This window comes from Nicotiana sylvestris, chromosome 1, assembly GCF_000393655.2.
Source record: "Nicotiana sylvestris chromosome 1, ASM39365v2, whole genome shotgun sequence".
In the NCBI taxonomy this organism is placed as follows: Eukaryota; Viridiplantae; Streptophyta; class Magnoliopsida; order Solanales; family Solanaceae; genus Nicotiana; species Nicotiana sylvestris.
This window is the reverse complement of record NC_091057.1, coordinates 162,630,678-162,654,140: the sequence shown is the minus strand read 5'-3', so window position 1 is coordinate 162,654,140 and position 23,463 is coordinate 162,630,678. Positions and strand designations below refer to the sequence as shown.

Sequence of the window (23,463 nt, the reverse complement as noted above, 5' to 3'; positions counted from 1 at the left end):
CAAGTACATCACACTTCCTGAGAACAAAATCTACAAACACTATGGTAAGACTGGTCAATACAAAAGTAAATGTAATGCAAAAGAAAAGGCCAGTCAAAAGAACAAAACTTTTGTTCAAGGGAAAAATAGGCTGCCAGGATGGGCTAAAAAAAATATAATTCACCCTTTTGCCTATAGAAAGGGACCCAAACTAGTTTGGTTTCCTAAGACTAATCCCTGATTTCCTTTTACAGGTCCAAGTGAAGGAGAGTAGCCAAATATGGTACATGGATAGTGGCTGCTCAAAGCATATGACTGGAAGCAAGAACTAGTTCCTTTCACTTGAGAACCTAAAGGGAGGTAATGTCTCCTTTAGAAATGATAAAAAAGGTGAGATCATTGGGGTTGAAAAGGTAGGTAAGACAGACTCACATTCTATTGAGAATATCTACTTGATAGATGGCTTGAAATATAGCCTAATCAGTGTATCACAACTGTGTGACAGAGGTAACTTGGTAGCATTCACCTCTACTAAATGTTTTATGATAAATCTTACCACTGACAAGATTATTTTGCAGGAAAAAAAAGTAAACAATATATATATTGTAGATCTGTCCACTCTTTCAGAAAATGAACTCACTTGCTTAAATATGTTGGATAATGATCCCCTCCTTTATCCCAAAAGACTTGGACATGCAAGTCTAAGTCAACTCAACAAATTAGTCTCCAAGGACCTAGTGATAGGGCTGCCTAACATCAAGTTTAAGGAAGCCAAATTTTGTGAGGCTTATGCAAGGGGGAAGCAGGTAAGATCCTCTTTTAAAAGCAAGAAAGTGGTAAGCACGACCAGGTCAATGAAACTAGTTCATATGGATCTCTATGGTCCAATGAGAATATTAAGCAGGGGTGGTAAACAATCCGTGATGATGCTTGTTGATGATTACTCTAGGTTTACTTGGACATTGTTTTTAACATATAAGGATGAAGCATTTGACATGTTTACTGCCTTTGTTAGAAAAACTCAGAAACAACTAGGTAATCAACTTGCATCAATTAAGTCTGATCATGGAACTGAATTTGAAAATGCTAAGTTTGCTGATTTTTGTGATGAACATGGCAAAGATAATAATTGTTTTGCTCCTAAGACTCCACAACAAAATGGAGTAATTGAAAGAAAGAATAGGACACTTAAGGATATGGCTAGGACTATGCTTCTTTTTAGTAAACTTCTCATAGCTTTTGGGCAGAAGCTGTAAACACTGCATGTTACATTATTAATAGGTGCATGATTATACCTCTTGTAGAGAAGACTCCCTATGAGTTACTTAAAGGGAGAAAACCAAATATATCCCATATTAGGGCATTTGGATGCAAGTGTTTTGTGCACAATAATGGAACAAACTCCCTAGGTAAGTTTGATCCCATAAGTGATGAGGGAGTATTCTTGGGATATTCTTCGTATAGCAAAGCTTATAAAGTATACAACAAAAGAACTATATGTGTAGAAGAAAGTGTACATATAGTCTTTGATGAAACTAACATTCTTTCTAAGAGACAAGAACATGAAGATGAAGCTATTGGGCTAGTAAAAGGGTTATATGAAGTTACAGCCCAAGCTGAAGCTGCACCAGAAGAAGGAACAGGTGGTGGAACAGGTTCTTCTATCCAGGGCAACCTGACAGGGAGAACTGAACAAAGAAGAACTGAATCTAATTCCCAAATAGAACCTGTCTATGAGCCTGTTCCTCAGCAATAGAACTTGGGAGAAACATCAAACAGAAACCAGTTGGTTGTGAAACCTTACAAGTATCAAAGTTCTCATACCATTGAGAACATAATTACTGATCCAACTTCTGGAATCAAAACTAGATCTCAATTAAAGAATCGTTGTGCTTTTGATGCTTTCCTATCTCTTATTGAACCTAAAAATGTTGCTGAGGCTTTGCAGGATGCAGACTGGGTAAATGCAATGCAAGATGAACTCAATCAGTTTGAAAGGAGTCAAGTTTGGCATTTCGTTCCAAGACCCAAGGACAGATTAGTAATTAGCACTAAATGCGTCTTCAGAAACAAACTTGATGAAGATGGAACTCTTACAAGGAACAAGGCAAGGTTGGTGGTTCAAGGTTATATCCAGGAGGAAGGCATAGATTATGATGAGATATTTGCTCCAGTTGCAAGTTTGGACGCAATAAGACTCCTCATAGACTTTGCTGCATACATGAAATTTACTCTTTACCAGATGGACGTCAAGAGTGCCTTCCTAAATGGCTACTTAGGAAGAAGTGTTTTTCAAACAACCTCTAGGGTTTGAAAGGAAGGAGTGTCCGGATCATGTATACAAACTAGACAAGGCACTCTATGGACTCAAGCAGGCTCTTAGAGCATGGTATGAACGACTATCCAAATTCTTGCTTGAACATGGCTACAAGAGAGGTAAAATTGATAGCACTCTATTCTTGAGGGAAAAAGGTAAGGATTTTTTTGTAGTACAAATATATGTTGATGACATAATTTTTGGGGCAACCACTGAAAAACTAAGTAAGGAATTTGCTAAACTTATGGGGAGTGAATTTGAAATGAGTATGATGGGTGAGCTTAATTTCTTCTTAGGCTTACAAATTAAATAAAACTCAAATGGAACCATGATCCTTCAGCAGAAATATGCAAAAGAGTTAATTAAGAAGTTTAAAATGGAAGAATCAAAGGAAATAGACACTCCTATTGCAACAACCACAAAATTGGACATAGATGAACCTGGTTCATCTGTTGATCAGAAATTGTATAAGGGTATGATTGGTTCACTTTTTTATCTTACTGCTAGCAGACCTGACATTGTTTTCAGTGTAGGGTTTTGTGCTCAATTTCAAGCAAATCCAAAGGAATCCCACTTGACTGTTGTCAAGAGAATATTGAGATACTTGAAAGGCACTACTAACCTTTGTCTTTGGTATCCAAAAGGTAGTAACTTTAACCTTGTGAGATATGCTGATGCTAACTATGCATGTTTCTTTGTGGATAGGAAGAGTACCTCAGGTATGGGACACTTCCTTGGTTCATGTCTTGTGTCATGAGCTACTAAAAAGCAAAATTTAGTGGCCTTATTCACTGCTAAAGCTGAGTATGTTGCTGCTGCTTCCTGTTGTGCTCAATTGCTATGGATCAAACAGTAGTTGATGGATTTTGGTATTGAAGTTGGTAGCATCCCTATTTTCTGTGATAACACTAATGCTATTAGTATGACTAAGAACCCGGTTCATCATAACAGAACTAAGCACATAGATGTTAGACACTATTTTTTGAGGGACAACTATGAGAAATGACTGATTACTATAGAATTTTGTGCTACTGATAAACAGATTGCTGACATCTTCACAAAAGCACTGAGTAGAGAGCACTTTGAAAGGAACAGATTAGAATTAGAGATGATTAAGATCACCTAATGGGACCAGTCTAGAATGTACAATAAAAAAATTGATTTTTTTGGTTAGAAAATCTGGAACTTATGTAAATATCTAGATTAATCTTTTCTCAGTCTCATACTGTAAATAGTATACTCTTGTGACATGTATTGATATGAATCACTGATCTCTAATAAAATTTTCTCTATTTTGATAAATTGAGGCATGATCAAGAGATTCTTAGTGAAGAACCTGGTTCATCAGTACTGGTTCATCTAAATAGCGAGGTATCTTTTCTACACTCTGCATAATTAGAAATATTAATATTTAATTCATGAGCAGAGTCCTACCTATGTTCAAAAACTTCAGAAAAACCTATCCTTTTGAGTTTAAACCAGTTTCGTCTCTATTAGAATCCTTACTGCATAAAATGCCTAGAATCTAGGGAAGCTTAACCGCTCATTCAACCTGAAATTTCAAGTTGATTGGACTTCTAATTGACTACAAAAGCTGCCGTTAGACATCAATTAACCCTCTTTCTTTAAAAACCATCATCACCATCACTGCCACTCTCATAATTCTCTAAACCATTAATTCTCTTTCGTTTTCTACTCTTCTCTCTTCCAAAAATCCAATTCAAAAATCCTCTTCCAAAATTAGAAAATAATGACCAACCCCCAAAATAACCTAGGCACTCCTCCACCACCTACACCCTCTGATTCCTTCACTACTCCTCAACCTAGCATAACCCCCCAACCTAGGAGAAGGCGGGTGAAGATGTTTGCTCGCAAAACTGTGGCTACAGGTGCTCTTTCAAAGAAACTAAATGCCAAATTAAAGGCTAGTCAAGCCCAAGATTCTAAAAATTCTGATGATTCTTTTAAGTATGCGAGTGAGAGGGAAGGAACTGGGTCTTTTGATTCTGAAAAAGGGCAAAATCCCCCTTTTAAGGTACGTTCCGTGCTAGTTGAAAATTTCGAAAATCATTTTGTTCTGATTGGGTCTGTTATGAATGTGAAAATTCCTGAGTCAAGAGGGAGAGGAGGTAAAAATAAAAGTGAAAAAGAAAAGGAAAGTGAGGGTGTGAGTAGTAATGTGAGGGGAAAAGGGTAAGAAGTGGCTGATTCCTCACACACTTTTGAAATGGTCAGACCGGCTATCTGTGGGGCTGAGCATGAAAATGTGGTAGAGAGTAGCAAGAAAACAGGGGAAGTGGTTTAGGGGAGGCTGCTGAAGGGCTGATCAATCTCAGCTCACTTGCAGATGAACCCAGTTCATCTTTTGAGGAGACCCTAGAAGACCTTCTAAAGGAAGTAGGTGCTAGCTATAACCCCAAGAAAAGGAGAACCCCAACACCAAATGCTCCCAACACTGCAAAAACTACCAAGAAAAGGAAGGCTACTTCTCCAACAACTGCTGAGATTCCTCTACCAAAAGGAAAGGCCACAAGGAGTAAATTGAAGCAAAGTGAGGATGATTTACAAAAGGCTATGGCAGAAAGCAAGAAGAAAAGAATGGACAAAGGGAAAGCTAAGGTCGCAGAGCCTGTTGAGGCTATTAATGTGGATGTGATGGACCCGGTCCATCAAGATGAACATGTGACTGTGGATGTGGAGGTTCAGACCCCTAAGCCAAAGAAAACCAAGTCCTCTTCAAAGAAGTCTACATCTGTTTCCAAGGCTGCTGAACCTTCTTCTTTGGCTAAAAGAACAAGGTCTGTTGTGAAAGCCAAGCAAGTTAAGATTATTGAGGAAGAAGATTGGAGTGATGAAGAAGAGGGTGAATCTGACTATGAACAAGATAAGCTGGCCAAGTTTGGCAAACAAAAATCTAGAAGGGTAGAATGTTGAAGGATTTGGAGTAACCAGGGATGTTCCGACTGGTTGATGCTCTAGCTGTTCAGGGCTGGAAGGACATGGTCCTTTAGTTGGATGGAAGGCTGGAAAGAAATGAGGTTATTAAGTTCATGGCCAATGCAGAGGTCAAGGATGACAAAGTTACCAGTCAGGTGAAAGGGGTTCAAGTGACATTTGATGCAAAAGAGCTGGGTGAAATCCTTGACATTCCTTCTGAAGGGTATGATGACTACACGAGGCAAAGATGGACAAGTCTGGACTCCCTTCCTACTGCCTTTGCCATTACTAGGAAATTCTGTGATGTCATAGAAGTGAATGAGGCCAAGGTTGTGCATAAAAGTGGGATGAAGCCTTGTCACAAAGTCCTATTTGAATTTGTCAAAAAGTGTTTGTTGCCTAGGCAGGAAAGAAGACACATTGCTAACTACATGGACTTGATTATGATGGAGTGTCTTGAAAGTGGAAGGCAGATCAAGTGGCCTGCATTTATGATCAAGTTGCTTGATAGGGTTATCAATGGCTCCAAGGCCCATGCTACTCCTTATGAGTTTATTCTCACTATTGTGCTTGATCGTTGCAAGGTGCCACTGAAGAAGTGAGAGATGGCCACAAGCAAAGACTATTTTGAAATCAACACTTTGATTGCTTGTGACTATGAGGTCATTGCCATTACCAATGAACCTGGCTCATCTAAAAGGACACCTATCAATAGCAAGGTCAGAGCTCTAGTGGCAGAATCATATTCTCTATCAATGAAGTTTGTTGTTTTTGCTCTTGTTGTCTGTTTATATTTTCTTGATAGTTTGAATATGTTTGGTTGATCACTGATGATTAATCCATGATTACATTTGCAGTTGCCCTAGTGGCCATGGGTAATTGTTAAAATTCTGGGAATCATATTGTGTTTATGCAACTTTTCGATGAGGCTAAAAAGAGGAAGAAATAATTTCCTTTATATTTTTAATAAGTGATATTTATAACCTAATGAACCTGGTCCTTGATGATAAGTAGCAAAATTTCTAACTTTACATTGATGAATAAGCTGAGTTCTGGTAGGGCCTAAGTGAGTGAAAAACACAGAATTTGTCATCATCAAAAAGGGGGAATTTGTTGGCCCAAGTAAAGGAGAGTTTTGAAGATTGACAAAAGGAACTCACACATGGACCAGGTCCATCCTAGTGAAGCACATATATGGTCAACTCAAGCATGTGAGATGCACGCGAAGGAGATAAACCTAACTTAGCAGAAGTGATATCTCTTGATCCTGATCGAAAAGGTTGCATATTGGATAAGAAGAAAGACTCCTTACACAAAGAGAATACGGTTTAAGAGAAGGATAGAGTTAAAGGTTGAGATCAACTAGAACTCTTCCACCATGGAAGAGTAGCATCAGAATTCTAGTTAATCTCTATTTACTAACTCCATAAATATCAATATTGTTCTCTTTTACACGGAATGCACATAAGCATAAGTTAAATGTGAATCGAGAGCAAAATATCAAGGCAATTTTGCAAGCAATTTGTGTGATTCAAGCGTGCAAACCTGAAACTATTTGAACCAGATAGAAGAACCAGTTCCAAGTGTCTATCTTTTATTTCTAGTTCAATTGTATTAGATGTTTTCATATTGTACCTTTCAGCTTTTCTAGAAGCAATTGTATTAAGTACTCAGAGTTTTCAAGTTAGAGTTAACTTGAAGTTGTCACAACAGATGAGGTTGTGTGCTATAACGGGATTAGAATTAATCCTAGGTTTACAAAAGAGTTTTTGTAAATGCAGATTTTAGCTTAGTGATTTTAGTGGAGAGTTTGGAAAAATCCTACTGGAAAGTAAGTCATGATTTTTCACCTTTTGAGCTAGGTGTTTTTCACGTAAAATCTCTGTGTTCTTTAATTTCTATACTTATTATTCCGCAACAGTAGTTGTTGGATCATGTAGAAGAACCAAGTCTTTCTACAATTAGGTTAAGCGAAAAATCGGGCACCAAACAAATCACCCTCCCTCTTTTGTGGTATTGAAGTATGAAACATCATGCAGGTTTGCCCCACCGCATGAGATTCGCCTAGACTCGGCCTGAGGTTTGCCCCACCTAACCGGAATTTGCCTAAACTCAGTTGAACTCTGACCCACCATCGGCAGTGCTGACACAAGAATGACTCTGATACCATCTGTAATAGCCCAGCCCGCTAGTGATAGTCTAGGCCCTTACGGGTTTAAAGCGCGTCACTAGGGTCTACGACTTGGTAACTTATATACCCAGCATCCCTCTTGTGTTTTGCCGATGTGAGACTCTGTCTAAAGTCTGAGGTGTTATATACACACCCTCTTATGGACCCAACCCGAGTGATATAGTCCGCTCTGTGCCTAGACCGTCATGGGTTTAAAATGCGCCACTAGAGTCTAAGGCATGTTTACTTATATACCCAACATCTCTCCCGTGTTTTGTCGATGTGGGATTTACCTAAGATGTCACATACCCCCCATCCGCCTCTTGGGACTCAGCGTCCTCGCTGAGGTTTGTCTCACCACCGTTCAAGGTTGCACGCGGAGTGACTCTGATACCATCTGTAACAGTCCAACCCGCTAGTGACATTATTTGCTTTGGGTCTAGGCCCTCACGGGTTTAAAAAGCGTCACTAGAATCTGAAACTTGTTAACTTATATACGCAGCATCCTTCTTGTATTTTATCGATGTAGGACTCTGTCTAAGGTCTAGGATGTTACAATTATAGATATGCATACTGTACCTGTGAATGAGTAATTCAGAAAAGATGATATGTAAAACATGTCAAAACTGTTCAATTAGCCATCCTGTATTCGTGAATGGATGATTCAGAAAAGATGACCTACAAAACATGTCAAATAGCATGCAAAAAATCCTTACCACAAAATAATTTCATTGTTTAGTCGTCGTCATCTAAAGTTGTGACCCACAAAACACAATATACATTAAAACATGTCTAATAGTACTATATAGGAGTATATGTTGTTTGATTTCATCCCGGCCGTCCATCTGTGTTTCAAATCTTTATTTAGTTAGCAGCCAAAATCCAAGCTACATTACATTTCATAATAACTATATCTTCGGCTTTTTTTAAGAAGTTAACAAGATAAACTTGAATCCTACCTATCCCACGGTTTTTTTTCTTCCTTTTATACGTTTACTGGTCAAATAATTTGCTATTCAACTTTCTTCATCTTCACCATATTGACACTCACATGATGCACGACATACTATGACGTGCATTTTTTTTTTATTCTAAGCATTCATAGGTACATAAATTTTGTCTATCTATTCATAGAAAAACAGATCCAAAATTTAAATTTGATGAACTCGATCTATATCCTTACCACCGAATCTTTTACCCTTTTGTGAAATGTGAATTTAAAATTTATCAAAAAATTTATAAGGATTTGCACATATGTCCACACTCCGTGTATCGGTTGAACCGAATAATAATACTCTTCATCTGCTAAAGTGTTGGATGACATAACTCTTAAATTACATGCAATTTACATGGCAATGGGTGAAAATCAACAAGAATTCTGTTTGCCAAGATGCAAAAATAGCAACTATAGTATGACACAAATGGATAATAACAAGGGTATTTTTGTTGCGTAATTCTAATTAACGATGGGCGATCTAGCCATGATTTGAGATTTATGAGTTACTACATCAACCCCAAGTTATTAATATCATCAATAATAACTAAATTTACTGTCAAATATTTATAGATATTTTATAGCTACTAGATCCATGTGAAGCCATATGTTGCATAATAGATCTACCTCTAGAACCTTCTGATATACTCCCTCCGTTTATTTTTATTTGTCTATTATACTATAAATATATTTTAATTTTTACTTGTCTACTATACTCAATTAAGAGGAGACAATCTTTTTTTCTGTTTTACCCTTATCATTAATTACTCATTACTCAAATTATTTTTCAAGACTTTTGAAAATATTATAATATATATATCATTTAGTATTTCTTAAAGAACGTGAAAAGTCAATAATGAAAAACTCTTGTCCGTAAATAGAAGTAATCCCCCATAGAAAGCTTTCTGTTACTATTTCTGGAAAAAAATAGTATTCCTTACTTGTCATAGTGAAGATATATTCGAGAAAAAGGAACAGAAAAAGGCAGTATATACGTAGATGATTGATGAAGTGTGTGAAGAAATGTCTCTGCCACAGATAATGTCATACTGATATTTAAGTACGCTTTTACTTCCGCAACCCTAGTCCCTACAATAATTTTCAAATCACTAAAACAACTACTCCATCAGAATTCAGAGAACCAATGCGTTTTCAATATCTCATTGGATCGTACTCATTTATGTATTTTCAAACATTATACCAAAACTTTCCATTTTTATCATGTAGTGTTCCTCTTCATGGAGTATTTTATCTTTGGCACTCTTTAATTTCTTTTTACATCTCTTTTTTCTATTTCTAGCTAACCTTGTAAGTTTACTAAAACTAGCAAAGAATGAAGCTTTGGTATTCCACTTAATTAATTGTTATTATTATTAAAATCATTTTAATCTTTTTCTTTCTTTTCATAGTGGGGGCTTATGAAGAAGACCTCAGGAAAATGAAAGAGAGAGAAAGAGTATAGCACATGAATAATTAGGAAAGAAATAGAAGCATGTGGCGTTGTCCCTTTGTTGCGTTTGATGATATATATTAGGGGTGGCAAATGGGCGGTTGGGTTGAATTTGGGCGGGTCAAAATGGGTTAGATCAATAAATGAGTCATTGTCCAACCCAGACCAAAGTGTACTTGGGCTAAGATGGGCTAAATAATGGGTCATAACCCAATCCGCCCAACTTGACCCCTGTTTTAGAACCATGTTCATCTTGCATAAAAAAAGTCTTTTACCTTAATATGTGTAAGTCGAAATTTTTTTTGGGGATGGGGGTGGGGGGAGGGATAGGGGTGTCCATTCAAATCGGTTTATCGATAAATCGAATCGATTATTTGTTATCGGTTTATCGATATCAGTTTATCGATTTATCGATTTCGATTTCGAAATTTTCCTTATCGAGTTATCGATTTCGATTTCGATTTTGTCCTCCGATAAGATATACTAAAAGAAAAAAAAATTAATTAATATTTTTTCCCTATAATACCCTTCCCTTTACCCTAAGTCCCTAACCCTATTATTTTCTCTACCACATTTAAGGAATGATCATATTTAAAGCTCAAGGGAATGAAGTTCAAATTAATGGAAAACAGAATTAGCCGTGATGATGTAATTTTTTTATACCGTTGGAGTGTTGGTGACATACATTTGAACCCTTACTTTAGTTTCGTTGCATGTGCTTGTTGACACAATTTTTATGTTATAAACGGTGTTCGTCTTATTTTAGCTTTTTTTTGTCCATATTAGTTAGGTGTGTTTATAGCGATATACTTTTCGTGAAATCCCGCAAATTTTCTTATTGGTGTAATCGATAACCGAATCGATAGGCCCCAAAAATCGATAAATCGAAAAAATCGAAACTTTATTGAAACGATAACGATAAGCATATATACAAATCGATAATCGATAAGTAATTATCGATAAGGGTCAAAATCGAATCGATAAATCGAATGCATACCCCTGGGGGGTGGGCGGGTGGATGATACAGAAAAACGAAAAAAAACAGAAAATAGAAAATTAAAAATAAAAAAAATGTAATTTTTTTTGAAATACAAAAAAAGGTAAAAATTATTTTTTGAAGGGAGAGGGGTTTTGGGTGGGTGGGTGGGTGGGTGGGGGTGCAGAAAAAAAACAGAAAATTAATATACAAAAAAAAATAAATTTTTTTTTGAGGGGGTGGGGGTGGTGGTGCAGGAAAAAAAACTGAAAACTGAAAATACAAAAAAAGTAAAAAATTTCTTTTTGCGGGGAGAAGGGGGCAGGGTGGGTGGATGGTGCAGAAAAACAAAAGAACATAAAATTAAAAATATATAAAAAAAAAGAGTAAAACTGGGGCAACTAAATAAATTTCTATATAAATTGGGTTGAGATACCTTTTATATTGGGTGAGTTTCATGGGTTGTATTTGGGCTGCTAATGGGTCAGAATGAGCTATAAAATATAATGGGTTAACTTGGGCTCAGCCCAAATTGACCCATGAGCTAAAATGTACCCAACCCATTAATCTCTGGGCGGGTTAGATGAATTTGAGCTCAAATTGCCACCCCTAATATATATATATTCATATGTGGTGTTTATACTTTCCTGAGCAGATGATCTATTGAAAACAATTTTTCTATCCTTACAAGGGAGGGGTAAGGTATATGTACACACTACCCTCCCCAAACTCCACAATATAGAATATTACTGGGTATGTTATTATTGTTGTACTAATATTAATATATATATATATATATATATATATATATATATATATATATATATATATATATGTATATTACCATTAATTGGGGTTGAGAATCAAGCAAAACTTTGCACTACTCTCTCTCTCTATATTTTGTCTTCCTTTTTAGCTTTACTCCTATCTTTCGTCTCACCTGCATTTTTGCTAAATTTGTAATAGCCATTTGGCCAAATTGCAAAAATCAGCTTATTTTGAGAGGTATTTTTTCCAAAAGTATTTTTGACGAGAAACAGTTTGTGTTTGGTTAATTAGTTTGGAAAGCAATAATGAGCAGCAATTAGTGTTAGACCAAGATTTAAAAAATTGCTTCTAAGTGTAATTTTTCTCAAAAGTGCTTTTGGAGAGATGCTACTTTTTTCTGCTTCTCCAAAATTGTTTCTGTTTCTTCTCAAAAACACTTTTTTTCCTTCCAAAAGTTTGGTCAAACACCTCAATTTTTGGCCAAAAGTGCTTTTGACAAAAAAAAAAAAAAACGCTTTTGGCCAGAAAGAAGTTTGGGCTTGTTTTAAGCGACTTTTAAGTCAAAATAGCTTTTAAGCCATAAGTTAGGAATTCTAAATTTTGACTTTTGGCTTGTTTTTGTCATTTTAACTTAAAAATACGTTTTTAAAAACACCTTTTTACTTTATCCAAACACTACAAAATGGTTTAAAAGTCATTTTGGCTTAAAAGCACTTAAAACAAACCAATCCAAACGGGCTCTATACTCTTTTCCTCATTCTTCTATTTGATGTTTTCTGTCTTCCTCAAATAATATCTTTTCTTGTATATATATATTGGTAATTGTTAATAATGTTCCATTCTTCAGAATTTTCTTTATATCAAGGTGATTAATTGCTTTTTCAATCCTTTCTTCTTTCATTTGTGTACTCAGAAGGGAGAGATGGTGAGAGGAAAAACTCAGATGAGGCGTATAGAGAACGCGACAAGCAGGCAAGTCACTTTCTCTAAACGCAGAAACGGTTTGCTAAAAAAAGCATTTGAACTTTCAGTACTATGTGATGCTGAGGTTGGATTAGTTATATTTTCTCCAAGAGGAAAGCTCTATGAATTTGCCAGCTCTAGGTACCACCATCTCTTTCTTACTTTTCCTTATCAAACCTACATGTCAAAGATTGCATTTTTCTTTTCTTTCAGCTCGCATCAGATCTAATCTTGTACGGACCTGGAAAATCCTGAACAAAAAGTGATGATGTAAATGATCTATGTTTAGATATGGATGTAGATTCCAATTAGTTTCATTTAATACTTAAAGAAGGGAGCGAAATACAAATTTAGGAAGTTGACTGACATTCTGTCTTGTCTATCTAATTCAAGAAGAGGTTCTTCACAAACATAGTTGCAGTAATAGCTTCTCCAAGCTAAGATTTCATGATCAAGAGCCTTGGTACTGTCCTTAACCTAGTTAAAAGATTCATCTTCAATGAGATTTTATTACCAAGATAATGATACTCATTTATCAATGCAATTTTGTTCCTATAACCTAAAAAGGAAATAGTCATGTTAATCTCTTATGACCAAAGATTTTCTTGGAGTAATCAGAAGCAGTTGAAGTTCAAACTATATATGCTCCTCATCTCATGTGTGGTTTAAAGTTTAAAGGGGCCCTTTGGTTCAAGGTATTAGGTGAATTATCCTGGTATATAAGTTTTGGGATTAAATTTATCTTGTGTTTGATTGAGGATATTAACTAATATCGGTATTATTTTTATAGCAAAATCTTGGTACATCTTATTCTATATACATAAGGTGGAATATGCTATCCATCTTTTAATCCTAGTTTTAATTTAGATTATAATTAATCCTTGAATGGCCCCTAAATATTTCTCGTTTGGGATTAAAACTAATTACTATCATCAAAGTTATTGTTACACATAAACTTGATTATAGAATAAGCATATATTCATCAAACTGACAAAGTAAATATGCTGAAGTGATTAACTGACAAAGTTTAAAGGAAGCCAAGTCTGCCTGATTTGTTTAGAATAATGGTAAATTAGAGGCGTCTCTTGTGAACTTCAAAAGTTTTAAGTATGAGAGCCAGTTGTCAAGTTAGTAATAGCTACTAGTACTTGATTTTATGCTCCCTGTCTTGTTTGGTAAAGGCTATACTCTTGGGCTGTTTCCTTTATTACACACCTTAAGAATCTTTTGGGCAGAACTATTTTGTACGGAAACCAATCCACAACGTTGCAGATCCCAAATCACTATGTTCCCTTTGAATATGATATTATTCTGTCGGTAAAATCTTCCATGCTAGTACTTTCTTTTCTTTGTGGTTAGTGTTTGAGTCGAGAATATCCATGTTATTACCCGCTAATTACTGCATCCCTAAACCATGTCAAGGAGACATTAAATTTGACAACCTAATAAATGTATATACCCCAAAGGCATGCTTCCACAACAGCAAACACAGAAACAAAATGAGAAGCCACACATAGTTTTATTTTTATTTTTTATATAATGGTATTGTCTGGATCACCTTATGTGTAGCTTTATTATATTCTATGGAATTACCTGCTACTTTCCACTTGTGTAGATACTGTGTATTTCCACTTGCATAGATACTATGTATTTCCGTCCACCAAAATTTGGGTATATGAAAAAAGAATCATCAAATGCTTTTGTTGTGTGAATATATAACCTTAATTATACATAAAGAAATAAAATTTCCTTCAAGTTCTTTTTTTTCCGGTCCAAGAGGGTACTACTCCCTCTAACTCTATTCCATTTTATATGAATATGTTACTATTTGAGAAGCAATAACATACCCCAGTATTAGCCCATATCGTGGGGTTTGAGGAGGGTACTGTGTACGCAGACCTTACTTCTACCTTATGAGGATAGAGAAGTTGTTTCCAATAGACCGTCGGCTCAGGAAAGCATAAGCACTATATTAATAAAAATATAGATAAGAAGGGACAGTACAAAAACCCATATAAAAGCAAAATAAAAACAACAAGATAATAAGGTGATCAACAATGAAAGAAAACAACGGTTAGTCATAAAAACCTACTACCAACATAAAGTGAGACTGCGTGCCAATACTACTGTCATGAATACTCTAGATTACCTACTTTACTACCATAATCCTCGATCCCCATACATTCCTATCAAGGGTCATGTTCTCGGTCAGCTGAAGCTGCGCCATGTCTTGCCTAATCACCTCTCCACATCTCTTCTTTGGCCTACCTCTACCTCCCCGTAGGCCCTCCAATGTCAACCTCTCACACCTCACCGGAGCGTTTGTGCTCCCCCCTATGTTGCTCGGACTCTTCGAAAATGTGGCAGGATACGTGTCGGATCTTCCAATAGTAGTGCATTTTTGAAGGATCCGACACGGGTGCAGCTATATTTTGGAGAGTCCGTACAACATAGACTCCTCCTACTCGCATGACCAAATCATATGTTGCGCTTCCCGCATCTTGTCCCCAATAGGGGGCCACACCCACCTTTTTGTGAAACATCATTTTTGATCCTATCTAACCCGGTGTGCCCGATCTATCTCAATATTCTCATATCTGCTACCTTAATCTTCTGAATATGAGCGATCTTGGTTGGCCAACACTCAGCCCCATACAACATCGTTGGTCTTACCACCATTCTGTAGAATTTACCCTTGAGAAATTAAACAGTATTTCTTTGGATTATGATTTTCTTAAACTCTTCTTAAATATTTTGAGTAATTAACTATATATGCTGACTCATGCATTAGCAACAAGTTGATGCAGTCATTAATTCGAATTGGCTTAAAGAGCAGTCCGGTACACTAAGTTCTCGCTATGCGCAGGATCCGGGTAATTAAGGACCGGACCGTAATGGTCTATTGTTCACAACCTTAACCTACATTTATGCAAGAGACTGTTTTTACGCCTTGAAACCGTGATCTCCTGGTCACCCTTCATTCATATTGGCTTATGGTAAAATATTGGCCACCTTCCAATTTTGACCAAATATTAACTATCTCAGGAGTACTGCGAAGGGTGCTTATGTTCTTATTACAACAATTGTTTGTATTTAGCTCCTTTAATTTGTTGGTCCCTGTTCAAAAGAAAAGAAAGAAAGATTAATAGGGAGAAATTGGCAGCATGCAGGAGATAATCGAACGCTATAAGAGGCATTCTAAAGACAAATTTCTACCTGAAAACCAAGCAGTGGGATACAATATGCAGGTTTGTGCCTTTTGACTCCTTGGCAATTAGTTTTTTGCAAAAAAACGTAAAATCCAGACTTACTATAGCTTATACAAAAATGCAGCATTTGAAGCATGAGACAGCAAGTTTGATGAAGAAGATAGAACTTCTTGAAACATCTAAAAGGTTCAATTAAACCCTATCTCAGAAGCTATTTCATTTTAACATTTTTCTTTTTCCTTTCCCAGTAATTAACACTTAAGGCCGCCCTTCTAAAACAAATGGAATTTGCAACAGGAAACTCTTGGGAGAAGGTTTAGGGTCCTGTACCCTAGAAGAATTACAGCAAATAGAAAAACAGTTGGAGCGGAGTGTTAGCGCCATCCGGGCGCGAAAGGTTTAATTCTTCTTACAACCCCCAAGCAATGATCTATTCAATTTACTATTCGAGTGTGTAACTGTTTCATCTAAAAGCTTAAGCCGTTAGATAGAGCTCACGCTTACAACTACAATCCATTATAATCCCACTAGTGGGGTCTGGGGAGGGTTGTATGTACGCAGACCTTACTCCTACCCTAGGATAGAGAGGCTGTTTCCGATAGACCCTCGACATCCTTCCCTTCAAGAACTCCCCACCTTGCTCTTGGAGTGACTCAAACTCACGACCTCTTAGTTGCAAGTGGAGGATGCTTACCTCTTGGTTAGATATAGCTCACGCTTATTTACTTTATTTTTTGTTCAACATTTGCTTCCAAAGTTCCTATGAATTTTAGGGAACTTGCTATCTTTTCTTTTTTCAGATGAAAGTCTTTAGGGAACAGATGGAAAGATTGAAAGAAAAGGTGAGGCTGCAATGATTGACTCTAGGCATGATTTTCTTGCTTCTTATGCTTTAAGTAACTTACTAATTGTTTGTTTCATGCGTTCTGTCTAATATCCAGGGGAAAGACCTTGCAGTTGAAAATGCAATGCTGAGGGAGAAGGTATATATCTTTATGTAACAGCCCAGCCCGCTAGTGATATTGTCCGCTTTAGGCCTAGGCCCTCACGGGTTTAAAACGCGTCACTAGGGTCTAAGGCTTGTTAACTTATATACCCAGCATTCCTATTGTGTTTTGCCGATGTGAGACTCTGTCTAAAGTCTGGAATGTTACATTTAGGTCACAAATATTTGAATACATATCCATTGGCACAATATGAAGGGCGGCTTTGGCGTAACATATAAAGTTGTTGTTATGTGACCAGGAGGTCACGGGTTAGAGCCATGAAAACGTCTTACAGAAATGCAGGGTAATAAGGCTGCGTACAATAGACCCTTGTGGTCCGGCTCTTCCCTGGAGCCCGCGTATAACAGGAGTTTAGTGCATCGGGCTGCCCTAGTATATCCATTGCCACAGAGCGTAGTGATATTTCTCGCATATTGATTTAAAATTCTAAATCTGCATGATGCCTCTATCAACCTAATTGTGTTTTCTTTTATCTGAGTCACTCTATAAGTATAAACTTAGGCGATAAGTCATACTATAATTTGGTTTTACGTTTGTTTTAGTTTGGAGGTCTTCAACAGAGACAAACATCAAGCGGAGAGAAGGAAGGAGAAGTTATTTGTATAGAGGGAGGTAGCGATAAATCGGATGTGGAGACAGAATTGTTTATTGGACCACCTGATGAATGTAGAATAAGGCGTCCCTTACAGAACTGATCATATATAGGTGAATTAGTTTTGGAGTACTATCCCTTATCTGCAGTTTAAAATGTATAAACTTTGACCAATTATCGAATATTATTACCTGCTAAATGATTTTTGTACTCTCGCCAGCAATATATAGGCCTTATAAGTGGTTAATTTTCTCTCTTAGGCGCAGCTGATGGACCTTTGATCACTTCTGTACTTGGAATGTGTATTATATTTCCTTTGACATTATTAATCAATAAAGCTCCTTTCTTTATGAAGTTCAACACACTTTCACATTGTGTTTTCTTTAATTTATCTACTTATAGTTAATTAGTGATGTCGCAAAATTTTATTCGTAAATAATATATGAGCTTTCTATTTGTAATTTTACGTTGTCTTTTGGTTATTCTATATATACCTCACAACCTAACACCTTTGTAAAATAAAAATATTGTCCAATATAATATTTGTGTACGATTTTTATAATATAGGGGGTGTAGGTGATTGATTTTAAAATGCAAGGTGCGATATGCAAATGAATCATATTAGGGAGGTGTTTAAGGCCTCATTTGTTTGCACTTAATGGAGGTCTGAATCTTAATCATTCAGATCTCAGACATTAAGTGCGTTTGTTTTTAAAGTCTGAATCTTAATTATTCAGATCTTAATCATTAAGTGTGTATGTTTTTTTTTACTTCACAACCACTTAATGGGTGTGAATAGATCTGTATGATTAAGATCTATAACAGAGACTTAATTTCATTAAGATGCTATCACATATTCATTATTAACTGCCGCCACCGCCTACATTATCAACTACCAGTATGCCACCACCACCACATACTCAACCACCACCACCATCCCCACCTCCACCACGATCACGCCACCAGCATCCTCAATTATAGCCGCCACCATTATCGACCAACACCACCACTATTCTCACCACTTCGACCACCATCATTCTCACCCACTATCAACACTCATCCACCTCAACTACCACAACTGACCACCCCATCACCATCAACAACCACAACTGACCACCCCATCACCATCAACAACCACAACCGACACTGCCCATCATTATAATTTACTACCACCCACCGACCACCTTCATCAGTCACAACTACTACTATCATCCACCATTATTAACTATCACCACCCACCACCACTATCCTCAATCATAATCGCCACCATTACCAATCACTACTAGCTACTAGCATGAACCACCATCATCAACCAAAATTACCACCAACCACCGCCTCTAGTCAGCATTCAACCGTTAGCCATCACCACCACCAACTATCATATTTTAAAAAAATTATATATTTTATTAATAGAATATTAGATTAGTTAGTATTTCATTTGAATTTTATGTTTATTAATTTTCAAATAAAGATAAATTTTATACATTTAGATGTTAAAAATCAAACAGTCTTAATTATTTAGTATTCAGATCTTAATACACATCTTAATATATTCAGATGTGTATTCAGATTCAAATGTCTTAATCTTAATACACATCTTGATATCCAGATGTGTAATCAGATTCAGACGTCTTAATCTTAAAAAAAACAAATGAGGCAGAAAAAATGTAAATTACAAATATTATACCTCGTTGAATTCTAAAATGGAAATACAAATTAATATTCTAATCTAGTTATATATGTGTGTTTACCCTATAAATCGGATAACAATTGAATTTATATGTGGTTTTAAGCATACATGATATAACTTGATACAAATTTGAGAAAATAGATTAATACTGAAATAAATGATAAGAAAATAAATTCAAACCACACAAATTGAACAGTCTTAGCCTTGAAGTTGGATCATCCTCGAGCTAGAAAGTGCCTCAATAGATGTCAGAACAAAGCCACAAGATAATAAGAACTAAAAATAACAGTGTATTGATGTTGCAGGGTGTATTAAAAATAATCAAACCTCATTTATATAGTAGGGAAGTCCTACTTTAGATACAATTCTACAAAGGTAAGAAATCTCATGATTTGCTAATTATTCGGCCGCTCGTTGATACATACCGAAATTCCTGCCGTGATATCCGACCGATTACGAATATTTTGGCATTCCGTTATTCGGTCCGATAATATTTCCTTGAGCTTGGTCAGAGTCGGGGTCGGTTTCGGAGCTATGTGCTCGATGGTCTTGAAGACGCATGCTCTAACTTCGTGCCTTGGTTCAATATAATTCGGGTCGATCTTTAACCTATCACGTTTCAGCCCCGGTTTGTCATGCAATAGATGAGCCCGGTTTCGATCGTATACAGATAGCCCCCTCATTTTTCGGAGAATAAATGATGATAAACGATATGAGCCCTCGATCTGCGTCTGGATTCTTCGCGCCAGAAATGATAAAACTGATGAAACGTCTCGTCGGTCACGTCTTTAGAGGTATTTAATGTTCGTCAGTTGTTGGTAGGCTATTACGGGTTTTGAGCCGTCGTTTGCAATCTATAAATACTCAAACTTTCATTCATTCAAACTTTACGTTTAAACCTCTTCTATGCTTGTTCTTAAAAAAAACATTTGCATTATCTAATACTCGCACCAAATTTCTTGAGGCTTTTGCAAGAATTTTTGCTCATCTTAATTCAAAAACATTAAGCGCGACCTTTTAACCTCCTCTTCTTCATCTCTTATTCAAAAGAAAAATAGCAAAAACTTCTAAGACAGTTCCACAAAAAGAGATTGTCTCTTCATCACGACCTGCGGGCGATGGACCAGCGGTGGAACCACACCCTGAAGAGTTTGTTCCTGGTGGGTGCTTGATCGGTGTTGATTTCAAGGTCGAAAAAACTTCTTCGGTACCGGGTCGATGCGATCCGGTATCGAGATATATATGCTCGATCACCGATGAGATCCTTTCCAAGGTCAAAGAGGATTGCAACTGGGCTGATAAATACGTGGTGGTGCCCTCGCCCGAGGAAGCAACTACTACCCAAGTGGAGGGGTTTCAAGGGGAAAAGGTCCAATAATATCCTTAAACTATTGGATATAGCTCAATTTTGTCCTCAGCTAGTAAACTGGGCCAATAATATCCCCCACGTTAGCAAATTGGGGCAATAATGCCTTCAACCTAACGGCTAAGCATATAAGCCTTCTCATCAACATTATTTAGCTTACATGGCATCCGCATAAGCTATTCTTTCTTCTTATTTTCCCTCTTCTTATACTGATATTCACCCATTCCAAAAATCCTAATTGTCATTGTTCCCCAATTTTAAAAATCTCTATTTTCCCTTCAAAATTTTTGCTCAATGTCTGATTTATCTGTGAATGAGCATGAAATTCAATATACAAGAAGGTGTCATTGTGAATTGTTTGCGTTATATTTGGTAGCTTGGTCAAACACCAATGTTGGGAGAATATTCCATAAATGTCCAAGATCCAAGGTTAGTTTTGAATTTATTTTGTTTTTGGTCGATTTATCTGATTCGCCTTCTTTTGTCGAGTTAGGTCGTTCTTGATTTTTATTGTTTATGTACAAAAACTACTGCCAGAACTGTTGTATATTTTGATATGATGTATGCTAGTTCTTGGGTATATATTGAATGGATTGATGAAGAGCTCCCTCGTCGAGCGGTGATGGTGATCAAAGATTTAAAAACTAAACTTGATGCTGCTAAGGTTGAGAGGAACAAATTGAGGAATAAAGTTTACCTCATGGAACAAACTACAATGGTTTAAGGGGCCCTATGAAGATAAAAGTTGAGGAATTGGAGGATGCTAGTAAAGACGAAAGAGACAACTCTAAGAACTTGTATGATGAAATGAAAGATGTTATCACGGTTGAAAGACATATTTTGAAGATTAAACTTGACGAAATGGAGCAATTTCAACTTGTGGAAGCTGAAAAAGCTAGTAATTTAGAGGTCAAAGTGAAGAAGATGAGAATTATCATTTTGGTTTCATGGGCTTTGTTATTTGCTTTGGCTATCGTAAGGATGATGAAGTGATTGTATGTTGTTTTAATATGTTGTTGTAATATTTTGGTTTAGTTATAAGGATGATGAAGTAGATGTATGTTGGTTTAGTATGTTGTAGTATTTGGTTAAATCATTCCGTGGACAATAAATTTGCGTCAAGAAAATAAAATCAAGACCGAAATATATCGCAACAATCGTGGTATTTTATTTCAAATATTTGAGTGTTAAAATCTCTATGATTCCTCTGATTCTACTTTTCCAATATAAATTCAAGAGGACCTTTGAGATTGATCTTGAATTGTAATTTGATTTATCCGTCACGGGCACTTTGATTGTTGCCACGAATTTTAACACGGACAAGTAGCCTTGATCTTGAATGCCTTGTATTTGATTTGACTTCGTTCTTGATCTTGAATACTTGAATTGTTCTTCGTTCTTGAACTTGAATTTGATTGCTTGAAGCTTGAAACTTATAGAGAAATTTATAGTGTTTGATCCACGAGCTCTCTCTTGCTTCTTGTTATAACTTCTGGTCTCTTTTCCGGGTTATGAAAATCCCTATTTATAGTTGTGGAAGGGATGAGTTGTGATAAGAACAAACTCTTTCCGACCAATCAAATTGAAGTCTGACATGACCGCATTTGATTGGCCAGAACATGTCACTTGCACATGTGGCACGGTTTCATTATCCATTTAATGTGACCTGGCATGCCTTGTCATTTTGACACATGGCATGATCCTACTGGCTCTTCCGTTTGACTTGGCGTGCCACGTCATATGACACATAGCACCAAACTGGGCCTCTAGGAAGATGTCATATTGGGATTAATGAAGTGGACTTATCACTTTAGCCCAATTAAATGGATTAGCCTAGTGGATTAATACTTATTTATTTAATCCATATATATTGGACTTACATAATTAGTTCAATTATACTGGCCCATAATATTTATTTGGACCAATATATCATGAATTTAAAATATAGTCCAAGTTATTTTAAAAATTTAATTTTAATAAAATTTATATGCCTACAAATACTACTTCAAGACTTGTGAGTAGGCAATCTCCTGTACTAGGCTTGAAGTACCACAATAATAATCTGACATCCATGTTTTGTTATAAAGGATTTATGTTGCTAAGCAAACCATTAATTGGAGAATTCGTCCTTAGACGCATTGCTTTGCTCAAATGTCAGATTTTCTTTTAGTAATGACTTCCCAATGGTCTCAGCTGTATTTGGATATCACCGCTCCCACAAATTTCATAGGAGGTACAGTTAGTTATTCAGGTGTGGAGAGAACATGTGTGAGATAATTGTTGATGAAGGTATTTGATCCCATTGTTACTGAGAAAAGTGAATTCTCAATCAACTTTATTACCGCTGGCTCTCCTATTCTTGTGATTATGTCCCGTAAAAATTTGGCCAAATTCATCAAGAATGCCTCCTCCGCTAGAAGCATAATTGACACCTTGCAGAACTACTGGTCCAGATGTTGTTGGTTCTAAGTATAGAGGAGTCAAATTAAATTCCACTTCTTCACGTGAATGTAGGAAACCAACTTGATTTGTGGGCCACAATCTTCTAATTGGATTAAGACACAATCTTTTAGTCATTCTCAAACTGTAGTATCCAAATAATATCAAATTAGGAGAGATTATTACTATTCTATAAATACTGCATGCTCTCGCATTTGTTGAGCATCAATTTTGCAGTGTTCGCCAGAGATCTCAAGTTTCTCGAGTGCATATTTGACAAGTAAATTATTTTCTTTTCTCTTTCAAATTTTGTCACCTCTTCATTGCCAGCATGCCTGTGGTGTAAAATTAATATCTTGCAGTAGAAAAGTTCAAATTACAGTCCATTTGATTCTACAAAAGCTAGACTTTTAGTTCTAGAACATATCCAAAATTTAGAATTAGAATCTTCGCGGATCACCCTAGGTGATTTTTTGAAGTTAGCTTTAATTTCTGTCATGCTGATAGTTTCAGATTTGTGCGACTTCACCAAAAGTTTTATATCTTAATGTAGGAACCTCGGAATTACAAACCGTTTGATTTATCAGAAACTAGAGTCCAAGATCT

General features: G+C 36.4%; 1 protein-coding gene across 3 annotated transcripts; it reads left to right on the top strand.

Moving 5' to 3' along the window:
• Positions 1 to 12,307: 12,307 nt before the first annotated feature.
• On the top strand, positions 12,308 to 17,722 carry LOC104239268 (MADS-box protein SOC1-like). 3 transcript variants are annotated; one of them, XM_009793862.2, is made up of 8 exons: positions 12,308 to 12,409; positions 12,505 to 12,695; positions 15,718 to 15,802; positions 15,888 to 15,949; positions 16,061 to 16,160; positions 16,564 to 16,605; positions 16,705 to 16,746; positions 17,313 to 17,722. In XM_009793862.2, exons 2-8 carry the CDS (start codon positions 12,514 to 12,516, stop codon positions 17,463 to 17,465), a joined length of 666 nt encoding a protein of 221 aa, XP_009792164.1. In that variant the 5' UTR covers positions 12,308 to 12,409; positions 12,505 to 12,513; the 3' UTR covers positions 17,466 to 17,722. The 3 variants fall into 3 exon arrangements, with proteins under 3 accessions (XP_009792164.1, XP_070026574.1, XP_009792165.1); XM_070170473.1 differs by lacking the exon at positions 12,308 to 12,409 and having other exon boundaries at positions 12,421 to 12,695; XM_009793863.2 differs by lacking the exons at positions 12,308 to 12,409; positions 16,564 to 16,605; positions 16,705 to 16,746 and having other exon boundaries at positions 12,421 to 12,695.
• The last annotated feature ends 5,741 nt before the right edge of the window (positions 17,723 to 23,463 follow it).